Source organism: Notamacropus eugenii, chromosome 1, assembly GCF_028372415.1.
Source record: "Notamacropus eugenii isolate mMacEug1 chromosome 1, mMacEug1.pri_v2, whole genome shotgun sequence".
NCBI classification, from domain to species: Eukaryota; Metazoa; Chordata; class Mammalia; order Diprotodontia; family Macropodidae; genus Notamacropus; species Notamacropus eugenii.
In genome coordinates this window covers 666117787-666139457 of record NC_092872.1, presented here as the reverse complement: position 1 = coordinate 666139457, position 21671 = coordinate 666117787, and the positions used below count along the sequence as shown (strand labels likewise).

Genomic DNA, 21671 nt, shown 5'->3' with positions numbered 1-21671 from the left:
AAGAAACAGGTACCTTGAGAAACCTAATGTCTCAAGAGTCATAGAAGGAGTTAAATGACAAACAGATGAACGGAGGGTGGTTTCCTCTGTTTTTATGGTCTTAATAAAAAATAGAAAATAGAAGAAAATGGGAATGTACAAAGAAAGAAAGGCATAGGAAGGGGAAAGAACTATTTCACATAATTGGGCTGTGTAAGATCAAGAATACACAAACTTAGAGGGTGGAGTAGGGAGAAGAGGCATCATGAGAACCTCACTTTGATCTGAACCAGATAGAGAAGGTTGAGTGCCCACAAACATATAAGAGTTTGGTGTAGAAATACATTAAACTCAACAGAGAAATAGGAAGGGAAAGGAAGAGGAGAGCATGATTTTAGAGGAAAGGTAGATAATTAAAGCAAACTCCAACATCCAAGGGTGGATTGTGACAAGGGAATTAAAAAGAAAGAGTAGGAACTTTTGACTGGGAAACTGAGTGAGGTGAAGGGGGAAGAATTTGTGACCACATTTGGGGTTTTCTTTGCAAAGATACTAGAGTGATTTTGCCATTTCCTTCCCTAGCTCATTTTTTAGATGAGGAAACTGAGGCAAACAGGGTTAAGTGACTTGCCCAGGGTCACACAGCTAGGAAGGGTCTGAGGTCAGATTTGAACTCAGAAAGATGAGTCTTCCTGATTCCAAGCCCAATGCTCTATTCACTTTGCCACCTAGTTACCCTGGGATGAGGGTGGGAATGGGGAATGGGAGGCGGGGAGCAGGTAAGAGAGAACTAGATCCCTGCAATTACAAATCACTAATATAAAGCACGGGGCAGCTAGGTGGCACAATGGATAGAATGCCAGACCTGGAATAAGGAAGACTCATCTTTCTGAGTTCAGATTTGGCTTCAGACACTTAGTAGCTGTGTGACCCTGGACAAGTCACTTAATCCTACTTGCCTTAGTTTCCTCATTTGTAAAATGAGCCAGAGAATGGCAAACCACTCCATTGGCTTTACCAAGAAAACCCCAAATGCAGTCACGAAGATTCAGACACAGCTGAAAATGAGCGAACAACAAAGTGTAAAGCACAGTTTGTCTTTCACCACCTTTTTCGTTAAGAGGGAGTCAATGCAATGGACAGAGGAAAAAGCATCAGGTTAAAGCAGGGATGGCAAGGTGGATACACAATTAATTGTAACCATGATTTTATTAAGGTAGAATGGATTAGAAAGCATAATTTAACAACCTATCCTCTACAAGAAATATTTGAAACATATGTATCTCCAGAGTTAAAAGAAGGGGTTGGTGCAAAATCTGTTTTGCTTCAGGTAAAAAGTGGAAAGGGCTGTCTCAGGAGCTAGAAGATTCCATTATATTAGATACAGTGCTCCAACTGAATTTAGGAAGACCTGAGTTCAAATGTGACCTCAGATACTTCCTAACTGTGTGACCCTGGGCAGGTCATTTAACCTCTGCCTTGATTTCCACATCTATAAAATAGAAATCAGACTAGCACCTAATGCATAAAGTTATTGTCAGAATCGGATGGAATAATACTTGTAAAGCACTTAGTAAATCTCAAAGTGCCACACAAGGGCTGGTTATTATTATTAATTATCATTTTTTTATTCTCATTGAGACTGCATGGCTTCTTATTGGGTATTTCATAGAGAAGGTTTTCTAGATTGTGGAAGGATTTGGACTAGATGCATTACTCAGGTCCTTTCTAACTGTGACATTCTGTGATTCTGTGAATTCTTTACCTGAAACAGGTATTTCTTATGTGGAATTTTCACATTGTGGATCTGTAGAAATAGGTAGTAGTAGATGACTTTTGGGGACAAACCACTTTCTAGTAGTAGGGAGAGTAGTAACCTGAAATGTTACTCTTTTCTCCTGTATATGGTCTAGATTTTTTCACCTAACGCTCACAGAAAAGGTGTTTGTTAGCAATGTTCCATGAAAGTAACAGCATGTAATCAAAAGGTGTTTGCATGAAGTGGTCATTTGTTTAGGAAAGATCAGCAAAGAAGTATTTATTGATCACCTTCTGTATGCCTAGGGTTTACCAAGTACTTACTGTTAGGAATATAGAACAGTAAGATATGATCACTATTACCCTCAAGTAATTTACAATTTATATGGAGAAAAATTATTAGTACAGACTACCTCTCAATGCTTTATCTGATCCTATTCACATGAAAAACACTGAACTGTACTCTAATGTACAATTAAGTCTGAAAGCATGTGCTACAGGTTGTAAGTGCTATGGTGCATACTGTAGAAATCTTAGTGAAGAGCGCCTTGGAGTAATATAGATTCATGTCTTTTCTATATTTTGTCACAGTCGGAAGAAAAATATTCCCACCCTCCTGACATTTCAGTACATAATTGTTATCCATTCTGATTTTGATTTCAGATTCTTTTTTGATGTCTTCCTATTCTACATCAGGACTGTATACATCTCTGATTTACAAAGATATGACAACCCCAGTGTATACAACTTTGAAAGGGGTAACTTTGTCATCTTTATTTGAACATATGCTTGTGGTTGTGAAAATTCTGGACTATCTCCTTCATTCAGGCTTGGGATTCCAAATTTGCTATTTTTCCTGGGTAGGACTTTGAAAAGCATATCAAAAGTTTACATTCATGGATTGTGAACATAGGAGCAATGGAAAATGTCTGGAAAAGATAGTGACGACTACAAAGCCTGAGTTGGTTTCTGTTCTTCTCATGTAGACTTTCCCCCCATTATTCACTGTTTAAGAGAATCATATTAGTAATGATGCAATAATTAAAACTCTAATTTAGAAAGATATTTATATCCATGTCAGGTTTGTTTTTTCTCCCCAAATAACCTGAAATATGCTTGAAATTAAAATAATTTTATTCAGACGTTGACAACACTCATTTTTAAAGGCCTTTCATGTCTGTACAATCCTCTATTGGTGAGAATTGGGTGGGCTTTTTAAAAATGCCACTTAAAAGATGGCAAAATTAATGAGCTTGGGATGCCTTAAGAAAATCTTATTCCATGACTTGAATTTACAAAAAGTTATCTTGCATGTGTTTGTTTTGTGTGTTTTTGTTTGTGTTTGTGTGTGTGTACATACACTCATGAGGAAACAGCAGATAGAAAGATACATTAAATATGCAGATTTTTATTTGTGAGATTGTTGTGCTACTTTTTTATTTTAGAAGGCAACCCAAATAAGCAACAGCCCATTCCTAGATGACTCATCAGGATCTGAGGAGGAAGACAGCTCCAGGTCCAGCTCCCGGGCGTCTGAATCAGATTTTCGAAGCCGAAGCAGACCAGGGAGCCCTCGAGCCATGAAACGAGGTAAGAAGAAGCCTTTAGACAGAGGAGACACCTCAACTCTACATGAGCACCAAGTAATTTGCAAAATATATTGGGAATATAATCTCCAATAGTATGAGAGTTCTTTATCAACATACCTACTTTATAGCATCCAACTCCAATGGCTCTGTGATCCCATCAATTTGGATATTCCCTCCAGTACAAACACAACCCATCCATGCTTGAAAACTTAGAGCAGTGGTGTCCAACTCAACTAGAAGTAGGGGACACTAAATGGTATAAAAGGTTATCTGTGGGCTTCATTTTGACTTAGAAAACCACATATTAACATCATATATGTTCTTTTGTATTTTTATTCTTTTGTAAAATATTTTCCAGTTACATTTTAATCCAGTTTGGGCCTGCACTCAGGGGTGTTGAAGGTCACATTATGGCATATTTGATACCTCTTCTCTAGTATAATAGAAAAAACTTTCACAGTCATGAGACTGGAGTTATCATGGTGAATAAATCAATAGTGTGACCTTCATTCAGGAGGTCCTTGGCCTTTCTATATCTGTTTATTCAGCTGTAGAATGGAAAAATGATAACTGCCCTACTTCCTTCATAGTGTTATTGTGGGGTGGTAAAACAAGGTGACTGACCTGATGAAATGTAGTTTCTCTTTCAACTTGATTGCTTGGCATTCATTTCATCACTTGGTTATTCTCTGATAATTCCCACAGTGTGATACACTACTTAAAATCAGAAAAACATCTCCAAAGCTATTTTCATCCAGTATTCTTTCTCTTAACAAAATTGCAGCCAGTTCAAGTTTGAAATGGGTGTGTCTTCTGTAATTGTTAATGAATTTCAATAAAATGTGGTACATAGATAGATGTTATAATGAAATGTAATTACATGGATGAGGTTCTATAGACCATATAACCATTAAGATATGTGAAAGCACTATTAAAAAGCTAGTTGTTATTTTAGCAATTATGAATTTATGTCAAAGAAAAAACACTAACGGTGTATGATATTGACATAGCAAGTTACAACGTGACTTTTGAATGTTGGCAGATAGTTTGTGTCAGTTCCTGCTAAGATGATGGATAAGTACCCCAGTTTTTATGTTGGTGTATGAGTCCAAAGTTAAGCCCAAATACAGGTTTAAAAAACATAGCCTCTTTCATCACAATGGAGGGGAAATTTTTTTATCCAGTGATTTAACACATATGACTTACTAACTGGAAGTAGATCTTCCTAAAGAAAGTGAATCAGTGTGGAAGTGAGTTTTTAAACTCTAAGTTATAACAGAAAATGACACTGGATCATACTTTAAAGTGACTCACTATTTTAAAAAGCATCACATATTTAAAAAGTGAGTGGGATGAAGTATGTTGGAAGGATACAGTCTCCAAGACAGCCCATCAACTATGTAATCATGGACAGCTCTCTCCAGATATCAAAATAGCTAGGTAAAAATGCTTGCCAAGAAGGACGTTTTAATAATTAGAAGTCACACTTTAATTTATGTTAAGAATCTGAGCCAGATATTGTATTATAACACAAAGGGTTATGAAATGATGTCACCCGAAATGATAGGAAGTGATGTCACTGAAAGAGACAGCATGTTATAATGGGAAAGTGATGGATGTTGAGTCAGGAGAGATGAGGGTTTGAATGCTGTTTCTGACACTTACTGCGTGACACTAAGCCAAGTCTCTTCTTTCTGTGGCTTAGTTCTTCTTATGTAAAGTGCAACTAGTGATACTAATAATGCCTGCCTGAAAGGCAGCACACTGTAGGGAGTAGCGAGATGACCTCTGAGTTAGGAAGATCTGGATTCAAATCCCTCGTCAGACACACTTTGGCACTGTGAAACTGGGCAAGTCTCATCTGTATAGATGTGACTATAACTTAGAGGGACAGTTAGGTGGCACAATGGGTAGAGTGCTGAGCCTGGAGTCAAGAAAACTCATCTCTGTGAGTTCAAATCTGGCTTGATACACTTAGATATATGACCCTGAACAAGTTACCTTACCCCTGTTTGCCTCAGTTTCCTCATCTGTCAAATGAGCTGGAGAAGAAAATGGGAAACCATTCTAGTATCTTTGCCAAGAAAACCCCAATTGGGGTCACAAAGAATCAGACCTGACTGAAAAAGACTGAACAGCAAAATTACTAGCAGAACAAGTGCTAATCTTCATGTGAAGAAATCAAGGCAAAAACAGCCCCCAAAACCCAGCTGTTAGTAGATAGAATGCTCACATAGATGGAGACATGAATTTTGTAAAGCAGTGATATAAGAAGAAATCAATTCTAAGTGTTGATCTGAAGATATGTTATCCGTGTAAAATAGACACATTTGTATACACACCCAAATCTCTTTATTTCAGGTTTTTCCTTGGCCTCAATAGAAACTTCCCTGACTGACACTACCAGTTCCTTTCCTTTTTCTTCTGAGCTGTGTTCTACATAACCAACTCAAGTGTACATCTAAACATTAATCCACAGTGACTTAGGGGAGAAAACATTAACATCTCTTAGAGACTCTAGATCTTAAAAGCTAAAGGAACTTCAAGGTTATCTTGTTCAAAACCCTCGATGAGGACTGATAGATGAAGCAACAGAACCCCAGGAAGAAAAGGCCAGGACCAGACAGGTAGTGATTTTCTGAGGCACAATTTGAACTCAGGTTGTCTAACTCCAGAGCCAGTGAGTGCTTTTTCTATTATGCCATTGGTCACGTATTGAGATAGCCTGATGTATAACATGAATATACTTTATTTTGTTAATCCATCAGGTGTGTCTTTATCCTCTGTAACCTCCGAAAATGATTATGCCATTCCACCTGATGCCTATTCAACAGATTCAGAACCAGAGCAGAAGCTCCCCAAAACTTGTTCCTCTTCCAGTGATAATGGGAAAAATGTAAGTACAGTAATATTTTTTTCATATTAATAGACCCCTTAGTTAGGAGGGTTCAACAGCTGACACATTTATGAGATTTTTCTTTTTCTTTTCAAAATTAGGAACCCCTGGAAAAATCTGGCTATTTGTTAAAAATGGGTGGTAAAGTAAAGACCTGGAAACGGAGATGGTTTGTTCTTAAAGGTGGTGAATTACTTTATTACAAATCTCCGGTGAGTATGGGGCACTAATTGTTTACTGTGGTATCCTACAAACTGTAAGTCAAGCTCCTGATTCCTTTTCATCCACAGAATACCAATAATGACAACAAAGCATTTAAAAAATGTACATTTGAAGAGAATAGCAAATTGTACATAAGTAGATTTGCAGTTTCACGTACACTCTCTTTTTTTATTGTACTAGGTTATGGAAATGCTTGAATTGCATTGCCAATTATCATGTTAAATTTGGTTTTCTTTCTTTTACACAGAGCGATGTAATTAGAAAGCCCCAGGGCCACATTGAACTTAGTATGTCCAGTCATATCGTTAGAGGAGATAATAAACAAACAGTTCAGGTAATTGTCTTAAGTATTTTTATATTCTACATAATCAAATCTTAATTATCCATGTGAAAAGAGGAGTAGGAACATGAATTTGTGCTAGGAGAATATAAGCTCTTTGAGGACTTAGATTCAGATGTATCCTCAGCTGGGACCCTGGACCAGTCAGGAAGACCTAGGTTCAGATACAGGCTCTGATGTTTTTTGTGCTTCATTCTCAAAGAAGAGCAATGATAACATCTTTGAATTGAATTTAAGTGAGGCAGAGCTGTTCAAAGTCCTCAGCCTCACTCTCCTCCAGGGTCATAGGAATTCAGTGAGAAGACGTAGGTCAGGATGACTGGGGATGGCCTGGATGCAGTGGAAGACCTTCCAGTCTGATGCTTAGTAGTTGTACGACCCTGGGACAACCACTTAACCTTTCTAAGCCTTACTTTCTTCATCTGTAAAATGAGTAGGGTGGATTTGACCTCTAAAACCCCTTTAAGCTCTAAATCTATGATCCTATGACCATTTGATTTTTGTCTTTGTTTCTCCAGCACCTGTAGTACCAAGAGCCTAGGGCATCTGTGAATATGCCACAAAATATAACAGACTTTCCACATGGAAGACCAAACTAAAACATTTATTTAAACACCAGAAAGCCGAATCCATCATAGCAACAAGGAAATCTATACACAATAACAGTGCGGGGGGCATCACCATCCCCAAACTTTCCCCCTGGAAGGGCCTTTCCACAAACACTCACAATTCGCTGCCTGCTTCCTCTCTCTCCCTTAGCTCTAATGTCTATGTCTAACTCCCTCTCAGCTCTGCTCCATCTGTTTGGCAAGCTCCTCCTGCCGCAGACTCATGTCATTCAGCCTTCCATATGACTCAAGCAGGTCACATAGGTCTATTAATGGATGGGAAAGATCTTCCCATTATGCAAAAATACATTAACCATACAGCACCCAGCAGGCATCTTCATAAATGTCCGTTGAATTTATGTTTGAAGGAGTCATTCAGTAGAACTAGATTCACCTGTTCATTGGTGCTAGGACAGCTTTGAAGTCCTAGAGATCCAGATAAAATCATCAATGGACAGTTTATCTTTTGATAGGCCCTACACCTCCATTCTTCACTTTTATTTTCTCCTCTGCCCTCATCCCCAATGTCCTCAAACTATCATGTAAATTAGATATCTGATTAATTCACATTAAGGTGTTAGTGATTTAATATGCTACCCTTCAAATATTTATGTTTGAAGAGGAAAAGTCTGGAAAAATTAATTAATAACCCAAAGGAATAAGTCTTTAGTGATGTAGTTTAGCACTGTGACCAGGATAGGGGAGATGTCTTTGTGTAGGATGAACCTGACAGGTGTCCCTTTCATAAGATATGATCTTGCTGCTTTCCCTGTGAGTTCATGAGTATAGAGAACTGTCATTGAGGAAACTCTCTTTACTAGGGCACATTGGCACCTTCTCTGCCTTCTGAGGAATTGCCAAGGGATATTGAGAGGGTTTAGATTTACCTAGGGTCTCGAATTTTAGAAGCAGGACTTGAACCCTTGACTCTAAAGCTAGCTCTCAGTCTATTATTCTAGGGGTTCTTAACTTTTTTTGCCATGATCCTTTTGGCAGTCTTTTAAAACCTATGGACCCCATTCTCAGAATATTTTTAAATTGATAAAATACATAGATTTAAAATAGAATCACAAAAAAATTGAAGTTCACAAATTAGTCTGTCAACAAACATTTATTAAGTGCCTACTATGTGCAAGGTAAATCCCAAGTTAAGAACCTTTGCCCTTCATTATACTGCCTTCATGAACATAGCCCTTAAATATATACACAAAAACATCTCCTGTGTCATGAAAAGAAATGTCAAGCAAACCAACCTTGCCAGAAGGAAGGTATGGCACTAGAAAGGCAGTCTTCTATAAGCGTGTGAGGGAGGAAGTTTTAAATTCAGATACTTCTTTCTGAAATATCTTTAATGTTTGCTCACTGTTCTAAAAATAAGACTGAGAATGCAAGCAGAATCTTCTTGATTGGCAAACAATAGAGGAGCAGTAGAAATTACCTACAAAAACATCAAAAGAAGAGCACAGCAACAGGGGGGACTTGACCATATTGGAAGAACATGGTGGGTGGACGAAGTGACTAAAAGTGTGTGGAAAATTCTTATTGTGGATAAGCCAAGTGTGAAAAGTTGAGAGTTGATTTATATCATTATACATTAGCTGCAACCACGTATAGGAAGCAGCAACTTTCCCCATAAACTTGAAATGTATTGTGCCCATAAAATTTTACCTGTTCTAGAGATGTTCATTTCTGTCATTAGTGACACACTCTTCCACCTAAAGATATATATCTGGGAATTTGTTCCTTTATTAAATTCTTTGTGAGGAAATGTCTTTTAATATTACTCCTACTCCAAAATTTCTAACAATCATATGAAGCCTAGAAGGGTCCCCAAGATTCCAGGTACTGATGTGATCCAAGGACAAGTTAGTGAATTTTATACCCAATAATTTTTTTTTAATCATTGAAGGTATCTGTTGTTAAAGCTAAAATAATCTGGTTTTACATTGAACAAGAATGTAGTCATTATAGTTTTCATTAAATGGTCACAATGTGGAGAGTAAAAATACATTGATAAGTCGATCAAAAAGCATTTATTAAGCACCTAGTAGGGTGCTGGGCCCTGTCCTAGGTACTAGAGATACAAATACGAAGTGAGATAGTTTCTACCCTTGATGAATTTATATTCTATTCTCCAGGAGGTAAAATGCTCACAGGGATGTAAACTAAACTTATGATTGAACTGGTATAGGAAACTCCCTGTACCAATGCAGGTTACTACCTTCTCTGCAATTTGTGGTCTTAGCTAGATGTCAGGTACTCAGAAATCAAGTGATTTAGCCAGGATCAATTTATATTTGTGTCAGAGGCTAGACTAGAGCCCAGACCTTCCTGATTCCAAGGTCAGTGCCCTATCCAATGAAACCCACTGCTTTTCAAAGCATTTACAGATCATTAAATACAGATTCTGTTTTTAAAAGCACGCCATGATTAGGGATAGAAGGAGGGAGAATTGACACCTAGGTAAAAATCAGTAAAGACCCTTCTTGCATATTACTCTTGGCCTCAAAGACAAGGCATAAAGAAATATATTTGCTTCCACGTTAAGTGATTGTGTTTAATGAATGGGCTTAGAAAAAAAAATAAAGAAATCCTTAGTATTTCTCAAGCCTGACTTTATTCCCCCATTCTAGCTGACTACTGAGAAACGTACCTACTACCTGACTGCAGATTCTCCCAATATATTAGAGGAATGGATTAAAGTCTTACAGAATGTCCTTCGAGTGCAAGCTGCCAATCCTCTTTTCCTTCAACCTGATGGAAAACCAACAGTTAAGGGGTTGCTTACCAAGGTAGGACTTTAGGACACTGAACTTAGAAATGATCATTGTACAAAATCGTGAACCATGCCTTCCCTCTGTTCTTATCTCCACTTTATCCTGTATGCTGCTTGCTTGTCCAGAGTTGTTTGTGTTGTTGTTGGCTGTCCTATGTTCTTGAAGAAGACCATGACATCAGGGAGGGGATGCCATGACTTGCAAGTGAATTGGATTTAATTGAAGTAGAGCTGTGCAAAGTCACCAGCCTCACTTTCTCCTCTGGAGCCATCCGGGTCCAGTGGCCAAATGACTGGAGATGGCCCTGGATGCAGTGGGAGTTTGCATTAGACATTAGACTATGATGAGGGCAGGCACTGGTTTTTGCCTTTTTTTGTGTCCCCAGCACACAGCACAGGAGCTGGCACATAGTACATGCTCACTAATGCTCACTTACTGACTCAGTTAGTACAGCATCACATAGTTCTATTTCTTTTTGTTTTGTTTTGGTCCAGACCTGTGAGTTTATCGATGGGGGAAGCTGCCCTTGTAGGAACTTTTTACGCTGATGCAACATCAGCAATTTCTGATTTATCTAGTTTCAGCCTGGTGCACTGAGAGATTCAATGATTTGTCTGTGGCTGCACAGCTAGGCTGCATCAGAGGCAGGATTGGAAAACAGATTTTCCTTCTTTCAGGCCAGCCCTCTACCTTTTTTGGCTATGGATAGGGAGACAGGAAGACGGGTTCACATCTGGTCTCCAAAACTCACTAACTTCATGACCTCGATCATACCTCTTTTCCTCTCTGACCCTCAGTTTTCTCATCTGTAAAATGAAGAGGATAGTAATGGGATCTGGCTTATAGGATTGCTGTGATATGAGATAATACATGTACAGCACTTTGCAAACTTTAATGTGTTACATAAACGTGAGCCTTTAAAATCTTTGTTCATTTCAAGGCCATGGTGACTAGAGCCATATGGCCTGCCAGTATTATCGGAGCACTCCATAAAGTTTATTTCTATACAATGTTGTACTAAAATCCATTAAAAGCCACAAGTGTACATCTATAAAGATGTGTTTCTAGGCTTAAAAAAACAGACACAAGCCAAAAACAGCATTTCTCCACCCAAGCAGTGCTCCAATCCATAGAATTTTTAAGTAAAGGAACTATTTGTTTGTTTAACTTCAAGTTTAAATGATGAAAGGGTGACCATATTTGTGAGTTTAATTGTCTATTTTGCTTTCTTTTATTAATATTACTGTAGTGTGGTCATTTATCTTTCAGCAGATCACTCCGTGAATATTCTCTACAAGGACTTTTATGAATACATCAGATAAGAAATACACTCAATTACTAATATAGAATTTGGCAAAGCATTTCCCCTCAAAGTGTACAGAAATAATAAAATAATAGTAGTCTTGGATAATATCTGTACATATTATTTAGAGTATTTTCTTCTTTATGTTCACAAGATTCCTTTTAACTATTCTAGTAAAAAATACTATACATATTTTTAAAGATTTGTACTACAGGTATTTTTAAAGCAATGTTTGGAATTAATATGGTTTACAGTACCGATTACAAAGCATATGTACCTTGTTCAAACAGGGTAATCTTGGACTCTCTATTTATACTTTTAAAATTAAAGTAGGGAAGATATACTTTGAAGTATTAGATTTCTGCAATTAATTTTTAATTCTTTATAATATAATTACAGGTGAAACATGGCTACTCTAAGAGAGTTTGGTGTATACTCATAGGAAAAACATTGTATTATTTTCGTAATCAAGAAGATAAGGTATGTATATACTCTTAATAATAGGCTAATTAGAGGCATTTTGAAAAATTATAACTGAAAATTTTTCTTTCACTATGTTCTTAATTTATTAATAATTTTAGCTTATAAACTTTGAATTAGATTAAAGTTTTGTTTAAAACATAATATAGATTTTCAAGTGGCACATGGAGATCTTGAGTCTTTTTATCCTAAGAATGGCTAATAATTCATCTTAGCCCAGAAGAAAGAGGCTTCTTGCATCAACTGTCACCTTTCTGTGTCCTCCCCAGGCTCCAGCAACCTCCAAACCATGCTAAAGAAACATGGTAATGATAATTTATACAGTGCTTACTATGTGTCAGGCACTGCGTTAAGTGCTTTACAATTATTACCTCATCTGATCAGCCCTGGGGAGTATGTGCTGTTATTATCCCCATTTTACAGATGAGGGTAGGCAGAGTTGTATGGAGGGTCAGGGTTGGGATTCTGATATGGTCTAATAGGATGGAGTCCAAAGAGTCTAATATGGTCTAGTGAAGGGTATTGAAAGTATAAGAAATGGAAGATGTTGGGAAAAGTTTCAGCATCCTTGCATGTCAGTACCATAGTAATCATATGCAAGATCTCCAAGATGATACATATACCCAGTTACCTTTTATGGGCTCTTTGTGTCACTTCTAGATCCAAAAATGATTTGTACCTAGTAGCCTTTTAAAAATTTGTGATGTAGTATCCTTAGAGGATACCCAGTGTGTGGCTGGGTGGTCCCTTGTGAATTAATTAACCTTACTCTGTTCTGTGGTTCCAGAGTGGATCTCTAACTCTCAACAATGTGTCTCATTGATCATGAGATGAGCCAGGCAATAAAGACTATGTGGCTTTATTAGCACATCGTTTTTGGGGAAAAAAAATATTAAAGAACATTCAGATTAAACAAGAATTTATTGAATGTCTACTACATTCAAGGCACTGGATAAACAATGCTAAAAAATTACTGATTATAGCCTCATTTTATAGTTCAGAGAATTTAGAACCCAGTAGGGAGGATAAGGCATAGTACAGTGAAAAGAGCGTAGGATCTGTCATCCAGAGACTTGGGTTTGAATTCTGCCTCTGATGCATAAAAACCTGTATGACCTTGGGCAAGCTGCATAATCTTTGGCCTCAGTTTTCTTATCTGTAAACCAAGGAGTCTGGACAGGATGACTTCTGAGGTCCTTTCCAGATCTAGAGCTATGATGCTAAAACAAGTACACAAATAACTAACACAAGTTAGAAAATTATTAAATGGATGAGTCATATCAAACAAAAAGGGATGAGTCACTTCTAACTGGGGGATTCAGAGAAAGTTTTGTGGATAAGGTGACCCTTGTCCTAGGCAATGGAGGAGGAGAATGATAGAATTCAATGTCAAGAATAGGGAGGGAGAAGCATGCACAAAACCAACGATGCAGGAGAGAGCAGGAAGATGAGACTGAGAAATGGTGAATAGTCCACTTTAGCCACCACCAAGAGAAACACTGTGACATAAAAGAAAAAGATAGGTTAGGGTCACATTGTAGAGATCCTTGAATACTAAGCTAAGATGTTTGTACTTTATTTTGTAGGATATAGGTAGCTATAGAACGTTTACGACTAGGGAAATTAGGTGATCAGACCTTTACATTATAAAGATTATTTTGGCAGTAACACAAAGGATGGATTACAGAGAGGAATGATCAGAGAAAAGGAGAGTATTAATTATGATATTTTACATTTAATCATATAATTATTGCATAATTATAATATAACAAAGTAGAGATATACTATATAGAATATCCGATATCTAAAATAATAATTAATAATTAATCACAATAAGAGGAGGGTATTATACAATAATTCAGACTAAATATGTTGAAGGCCTGAACTAGAGTGGTGAGAGTAGAAAGAAAAACATTGATGAGAAAGATATTTCATAGATAGAATTGACAAAGACTTTTACCTAAAGATGGAAAGTCATACCTTTATGATGGTGAGCTAGTACAAGAGTACCTCATTTTATGTAATAGATATGTCCAATCATATTATTATTATTAATCATTTTTTGCTTTTAGAACTGGCACAAGGACCTAACATTTCCCTCATTAATGAGCCTCCTCCATTTTCTTTAAAGAGTAGATAGTTATGTGTTGGCTAGCCAACTTGGAAAAATATGTAAAACCTATTCCTAGGAAGTCAGAGGATTCTGTGTATGTATATACATGTATGTAATGTGCAGATGTACTTGTGTGCCTATATGTGCATGTGTACCTGCATATACATGTATCATACTTTTATATGTGTAGATATGCATGTGTGTGTATATGCACTCATATCTGTGTATATGTGCATATATTGAATGACTCCTATTTCTGCAAACCCAGCCCCAGATTCTTTCTTGAACATCAATCCCCCATCATCAGCTTCCTATTGGACATTTCAAACTGTACAGAGATGGTTCAAACTCAACATATTCGAAATAAACCTTGTTAGCTACCCCCAACACCCAGTCCTCTAATGAACTTAGCTTTTTTGTCAAGTGTATCACCATCCTTCCAGTTTTCCAGGATCATAATCTAAGCATATATCATCATCTCCTCATAGCTCCATCACCACAAATCCAATATATATATCTTATTTCTATTTCCACAGTCTCATGAGTCAGACTATGTTTTTATTAATTTTTTTTAAATTTTATAAATGCCTTTTTCTATGTCATTTCCCTCTTCCCCTCTCCATGAGCCCTCACTGATAAAGAAAAACAGTTAAACAAAACCAGCTAACATAGTGACTATAGCTGACAGCATATGCCATATTCTACAATCAGAGCCACCACCTCCTCTCTGTAAGAAGAGGGAAAGATGTTTCATTATCTGTACCATAGGACCAAGACTTGCCATTAAAATGAATAATTATTTGGTGCCTTTTAGTGTAATTTTTGTTTATATTCTTTGTAGACCCTACTCTCTGGTTCTGATCATTTTACATAGCATCAGTTCATGCAGATCTTCTCCTGTTTCTCCAAATTCCCAATATGTATTGTTACGTACAGTACAACAGTATTTTTGGATGTATCACAGTTTGTTCAACATTTCTCCAGTCAATAGGTAATACGTGTTCCCAGTTTTCTGCTACCACAAATAATATTTCTAAGGATAGTTTGACATACATCAGACCTTTCTTTCTCAGACTGACCATTTAGAAAATTCCCAGTATTGCAGTTCTATTTCTTATTACCTATATTAAAATGAACTAGCAGCTAGATGGCACAATTGGTAGAACTCTAGTCCTGGAGTCATAATGACTAAGTTCAGATCCAGCCTTAGTCACTAACGGTTACCCTGGGCAAGTTACTTCTCCCATCTCCCTCAGTTTCCTCAACTGTAAATGGGGATCATAATAGCACCTGCCTCCCAGAGTGGTTGTGGGAATCTCAGATGAGACAGCATTTATAAAACATTTAGCACATAATAGGTTTTAATAAATGCTTGCTCCCTCCCATTCTTCCATTTCCCTTCTCCCTTAAGGAACTCCAAAAATCTTCTACTTTGTTAAGGTCAGCGAACTCTGAGTAGACAGTATTTGTTCTGAAATTTTCAAGCAGGAAAATAATTTAGAAAGTGACTTTCTCACCATTACTGATGTTTGCTTCAGTTTCCTTTAGGCCAGATCAAACTCTGGGAGGCAAAAGTGGAAGAAGTTGACAGATCTTGTGATTCTGATGAAGATTATGAGTCTGGTGGTCGCAGTCTGTTATCTACACATTATACCATCGTTATCCATCCCAAAGATCAAGGACCAAGCTACCTTCTGATTGGATCCAAGCATGAAAAGGTGACAAGAAAAATTTTTTCTATCAAATTTATTTAGACAGAGGCTTATTCACTTTAATTAACAATTTTTCAAAGTGTTCCCAGGTAAATAAGAAAAGGAATAGTTGTTTTCGGTTATTTTCAGCTCATTGTTTAAGGAATATTTTCCTCCTGTTTGGATATAGGCTTTTACTTCATCTGTCATTTTTCAGTCCTATTGCTGAATGTTCCCAGAGGCTGAATTTAGAAGAGAAAGATGCTCAACAGCCTTCACATTGAAACTATTCAGTGGCTATGAGATGTCACTTCTCTCACAAGGAAAGATTTCTAAAGGAAAAACTAAAGGTTTTTGTCATGTCCCTGCTATGTTCAGTGACCTAGTAAAAGTTTTTGTGTAGTATAATTGAAAATGAACTGTTTTCATTTATTTCAGTCTCTTAGAGACAGCTTCCACCCACCATCTTGGTGCGCTCCATTATTTGGTCATGGTCTGCTTAGAAATGTCTGTAGAAGGTAAAGAAGGTGACACCCGTCAGGATTTATACACAATTCAGACTAAGTCTAACTGAAATGACTCCATGATTCTGAAAATGCAAAAGTTTTCCAGCCCAAAGTCTTAATTTGTTCACATAAAATTAGACTTTTCTCAAATAATTGAAAATTATTCTTATGATTTGTTTTTAAGGACACTTGGCTTTATCATCTAACTGTTGCAGCTGGAAGCACCAATGTAAATGTTGGATCTGAATTTGAACAGCTGGTTTGTAAACTGCTTAATATAGAAGGAGAACCCAGTAAGTGTTTCTTCATTTCCTTACCAGGGTTTACCGATGAGCAGAAGTAGAAATGTATTCCTAGAAAGTTATAGTCAAGTTTTCACAATCTCTTTCTGTACCAGAGTTCTAATTAGAGCTCTAAGAAATTCAATAAACATGTATGTGGATACATGGAAATGGAGATTTGTTAAACAAATATTTGCTCGGTGCTTACTATATATGTGTGTGTGTGTGTGTGTGTGTGTGTGTGTGTGTATATGATATTGTGCAGTGTGCTATTGGCGATAGAAAGGCAAATAAGACCTAGTCCCTGCCCTCAAGGAGGTTATAGTCCAGGAGTAGATATAAAAATCAAACTTAAATAATTATAGTACAAAATAAAATGTGGTAATTACATAGGAGAGGCACAAAATATTGCAAGATTTACAAGAAAAGAGTGATTATTTATGGGAGGAAAAGGAGGATCAGAGAAGGCATTTGAGATACAGTTTGAAGAACAAAAGTAGGATTTCAGCTGGTGAAGATAAATATATAGTAGAGCCGAGGACCTTCCAGGTATAGGGAATGGAATCCACAAATGCACAGAGGCAATTCTCCAAATGTTTATCTGATATTGATTATGTTAATTTAATATAGGCAGCTAGATAAAGGAAGCAAGTTTGGTAGAGATTTTCTCACCCAAAACAAATATCTACATGCATATATATACTATATTGGGGGTGGGGAGGAAGGTAAGGGGGCCAGGGGAAGAGGTGTAATGATAATGAGATGGTGAGATAGCTAGGTGACAGAGTGGATAGACTGCCAGTCCTGGAGTCAGGAAGACATCTTCCTGCCTTCAAATCTGGCCTCAAACACTTACTAAGTGTGCAGCCTTGGGCAAGTTACTTAGCCCTGTTTCCCTCAGTTTCTTCACCTGTCAAATGAGCTGGAGAAGGAACTATCACTAAAACTCTGTCCTAGGCACTGAGTTACTGAGACCAACTGAAAAAAAGTCTTTGCCTTTAAAAATTTACAAGTCCCTGACATCTGATTAGACCCAATTGCCCCTGCTTTATTGAAAAAAAAGTCACTCTTCCTACCTCAAATTTTTCTTGATCTGTTCCACTTGATAGGGTAGGCAGGGGTTAAGTGAGCCAAACCTCTTTGAAGGGTTGATTTAGTGAAAGGCAAAATCAGTGAGTTCCTGGTTTCTTAAGCACTTTATTCTGTGGTTAGCTTCTCAGATATGGAGACACCCAGCTCTGTGTCACAGCAAAGAAGGAATCAGTTCTCCTCTGACAACACTGCCTTCTGAAGCTCTGCAGACTGAAGCTATTAAATTATTTAAGGTAAAATCCTACCCTGCAACCCAGGGGTGAGTGGTGGGAGGTAAGGACAGTAAGCATTGTTCAAACAAACAAAATTTTAAAAAAATCTAAATCAGTAAAGAAATAGCTTGCCAGATATATGTTATTATCAACGAGGGACCTGAAGTTACTTATATATAAAAGCTTTGTCCTTTTCTGGGTTATGTAACTTGAGAGACATGAAAACCATAGAAAATAAGTTCAAAATGACTTAATGACTGAAGAAAACCTTTGGAAAAATGTTAAGAACTGCCCCTGCATAAAACCAAAAGGTGGCTTGAATGAGCCTTTAAGTGTTTAAAATGCTCATGGACAGACCATATCACTCTTCCCTGCTGAGGACAGAGCAAAAGAAATGCTTTAAACTCCAGAATGAGGGATTTACATTAGCTATAAGGAAGAATTTTATATCCGAGATATTAAAACATTGCACTGGTTTACCAGAGGAGACCTTATTTTCGAGACATATCTTAACACAATAAAGATATTTCTCTTTCCTAATCTCCCTGACATTTAAAAAATAATGTCTTATTTTCACAACACAGTAATGGATTTTTTTTTTCCTGGGACGGTCTAGTAGAGCTTTGCCTGAAGGCACATGATTGGAACAGAGCTCTCAAGAAACTTTCCATCTTAATTTAATTTACATTAACACTTTCAGCTGTTCATAAACATACTGAGTGATTTACAAAATCATTGTCATGTTGTATTTTATGTTTTTAAATTATGAAAATAATATGATAGAAATATTTATACTAAGGATTTGACTGAAGTTACACTAAGTTGAAATGAAAAGATCTCAAGTAAACCACTTCTCTCCATTGCCTCCTTTTTACCTTGTGGCATAATGGTTATTTTGGCAAAAAAAAAAAAAAAAAAAAAAAAAAAAGGAAATTGTTATCAAGACCTAAGTCAAATTAATGTCATTACTGGAGAACGCCATTTAATTCATACTTCAAATAAAAAAATCTTTGCTTTTCTTCATATATAGACATGCCAGCTCTTCATAAATGCAGCTGTTGACTCACCTGCTATCGATTACCACATATCTTTGGCCCAGAGTGCTTTGCAGATCTGCCTCACACACCCTGAACTGCAGAATGAAATTTGTTGTCAGCTCATTAAACAGACAAGACGAAGACAAATACAAAATCAACCTGGGCCATTGCAGGTACCTCTGATTCTTTTAGTTTTGTGACATATATAAAAGTAATCAGGACTACAAAACAACTTTCTAAATTAAGCATCATTTTTAACACTATTCAATAAAATGCTAGGGTATGATAAACTGTTCATTTTTTTTCACAATACTGACCAATATTTCCTCTTTCTCAAGCTTACTGTTATATCTCAATCTCTAAAATTCTTCTGGACTCTAGTTCCATCTTAGTTTCCAGGACGCTGATTTGTAAATACTCGCTTTTTTTCTTCCATCTCCAAACTATTATTATGGGAAATTGACTCATTCTATGTAGAAGGACAGACAAGATGAATCCAAAGTCCTTGTATACTTCCACTGAAAATGATTTAACTGCCGTTTATGACACTCTCATAATGCAAACAATAACATGCACCCACAGTAAGAAAGGACTGAAGTTCAAGTATATTGTGTAGAACAAATATTTGTAAAGTCAAAAGACCTGGCTTCCAAGCCTTTCTGGACCTTCATCTCAGTTGCCTCCTTTATAAAGTAAAAGTGTCAAATTATATAATCTCTAAGGTTTCTACCAAATCTAAGATCCAGTTATCTAAGTAGGTACAGAGGAATGTTTGACTTAACCCTCATACTGATCTTTATTTTCATCTAGCATTCAAAGGCTATAATTTGCTGAAAGGTTTTTTTTTTGCTGTTTGCTGGAAGGTTTTTTTTTAAACCTGAGATTTTTGAGGATTCCTTCTTCTCAGAGAAGAATCCTACGATATATCATTTTTCATAAGAGTTATTGATTCTTTCAACAATGGACAGGAGAAAAAGTCAACTCAACAGCAAAAAAAATTACAGTCCGAGATTACTTTAAATTACTTTACCCACAGTAAAATAATGTTATTAATCTTGTAAAAGAGAAAAGATCCTAGAGATCAGCCTTCAATAAAATGGGTTGATACCCTGTCAAAGATCTATGGCAGAACATGGAGAAGAAGCAGAGAGAGTGAGAAGGCAAGAATGCGTGCATTGTACTGTGTACCACAAAGGGAGCATCAGCGAGATCACAGATGCATTGGAGAGTTTTGGCCCTGAAGATTAAACACCTCTCTTATCTTCCTTTTCTTGTTTCCACATAACTTATATTTTGCTAAGCATGGATGTCCTTTTTTTAAAAATGTAATGAAACTTGCTACTAAATTGCTTTTAACTTCTAAGAAGTCTTTTTAGGTCTTATCTAAAGACAGCATGTTGTACTCTACTTTTTTAGGAATATTGGTGCCTTTCTGGAAATTTGTCAGTCAAAGTGCAGTATATTGACGGGCATATGACTCAACATATAGATCAACCTAAGTTTTAAAATGTAGCTAGGGGTTGCATAGAAGCTGACATTCCTGCTTCCACCTGATCATGTGGGGATGACTCAGTGCTGAAGAAGATTGGTGCTTTGTAATGATGAGGCAACCCCCTTATTGACTGAAGGGCAAGAAGAGCTGATGATTCTGTAAAACTTCAATCAACCAATCAATCTTTATGAAGTACCTACTATATACCCAGCACTGTGCTAAGCAAACTTTAAAAAAGGAGGTGATCCTTGAAATTTACTCTTATCTGAATTGTTCAAAGGAGGGAAGAATACACACACACACACACACACACACACACACACACACACACAGACACACAGACACACACATACAGATCCATTTCATTCAACAGGGAAACAGGGAAAAAAGGAGAGAAGAGAAAAAGGTCCCCAACTGCTCTGCCTACTGACTTTCCTTGCTTCAAGTCCCAACTAAAATCCCTTCTTTTACTAGAAGCCTTCTTTAACCTCAATTAATTCTAGTGCCTTCTCTCTGTTAATCATTTTCTATTTATCTTATATATAGATTGCTTTATTTCTATTTGTTGGGCCATAGTTGGTCATCTTGCTGATCAGTATTAGATTGTAAGCTCCTTTAGGGCAAGGACTGTCTTTTGCTTCATTTTGTGATTCCTCAGCACTTAGCATTGTGCTTGGCACATAGTAGGCACTTAATAAATATTGATTGATTGATTGACTAAATTTGAGGGAGGATAGATTCAAGGAGGAATTATTCTTAAGCAAAATAAACTCTACTGATATATGAAAGTATTTATACACTCTTTTTGCAGTGGCATAGAATTGGAAACTGTGTAAGAAATGGCTATACAGTATACGATATATAAATGTAATGCAATTCTATTGTGCTATAAGAAATAATGAAAGGGATGACTTCAGAGAAACGTGTCAAGAGTTGTATGAACTGATACAGAATGAAATGAGCAAAATCAAGAGAACAGTCTGTAGCGAGGGTGGGAACCTGCCTGATCTATACAATGACAACAATATTATAAAGACAAACAGGTTTGAAGGATCTGGGAACTGATCACTATGATAACCATCCTAGATTTCAGAGTTCTTGTGATGAATCCTGCTGCTTATCTCCTTATGGAATGGTCAAAGACTTAGAGTGCAGAATGAGACTTTTTGAGGGGACATGACCAGTGTCTCATTTTGATTAGCCATAGGTGATATTAAAATGTATAGTCTTTCTCACTTGAGAAGAATGGGAGGGAAAAGAAGGTAGAGTTTTGCTGATTGGAAAAAATAATTATT

At 36.9% G+C, this 21671-nt stretch overlaps 1 protein-coding gene across 4 annotated transcripts in view; it reads left to right on the top strand.

Moving 5' to 3' along the window:
* The window catches only part of PLEKHH2 (pleckstrin homology, MyTH4 and FERM domain containing H2), a 121193-nt gene that overhangs the window by 61931 nt on the left and 37591 nt on the right, over positions 1-21671 (top strand). For all 4 annotated transcript variants that reach the window (XM_072635736.1, XM_072635735.1, XM_072635733.1 and 1 more), the window contains 11 exons: positions 2401-2495; positions 3183-3327; positions 6095-6222; positions 6324-6434; positions 6692-6778; positions 10026-10184; positions 11872-11952; positions 15604-15783; positions 16447-16555; positions 17756-17868; positions 18878-19057. In XM_072635736.1, the coding sequence (XP_072491837.1) occupies positions 2401-2495; positions 3183-3327; positions 6095-6222; positions 6324-6434; positions 6692-6778; positions 10026-10184; positions 11872-11952; positions 15604-15783; positions 16447-16555; positions 17756-17868; positions 18878-19057 (1388 nt within the window). The remainder of the gene's footprint in view (positions 1-2400; positions 2496-3182; positions 3328-6094; positions 6223-6323; positions 6435-6691; positions 6779-10025; positions 10185-11871; positions 11953-15603; positions 15784-16446; positions 16556-17755; positions 17869-18877; positions 19058-21671) is intronic.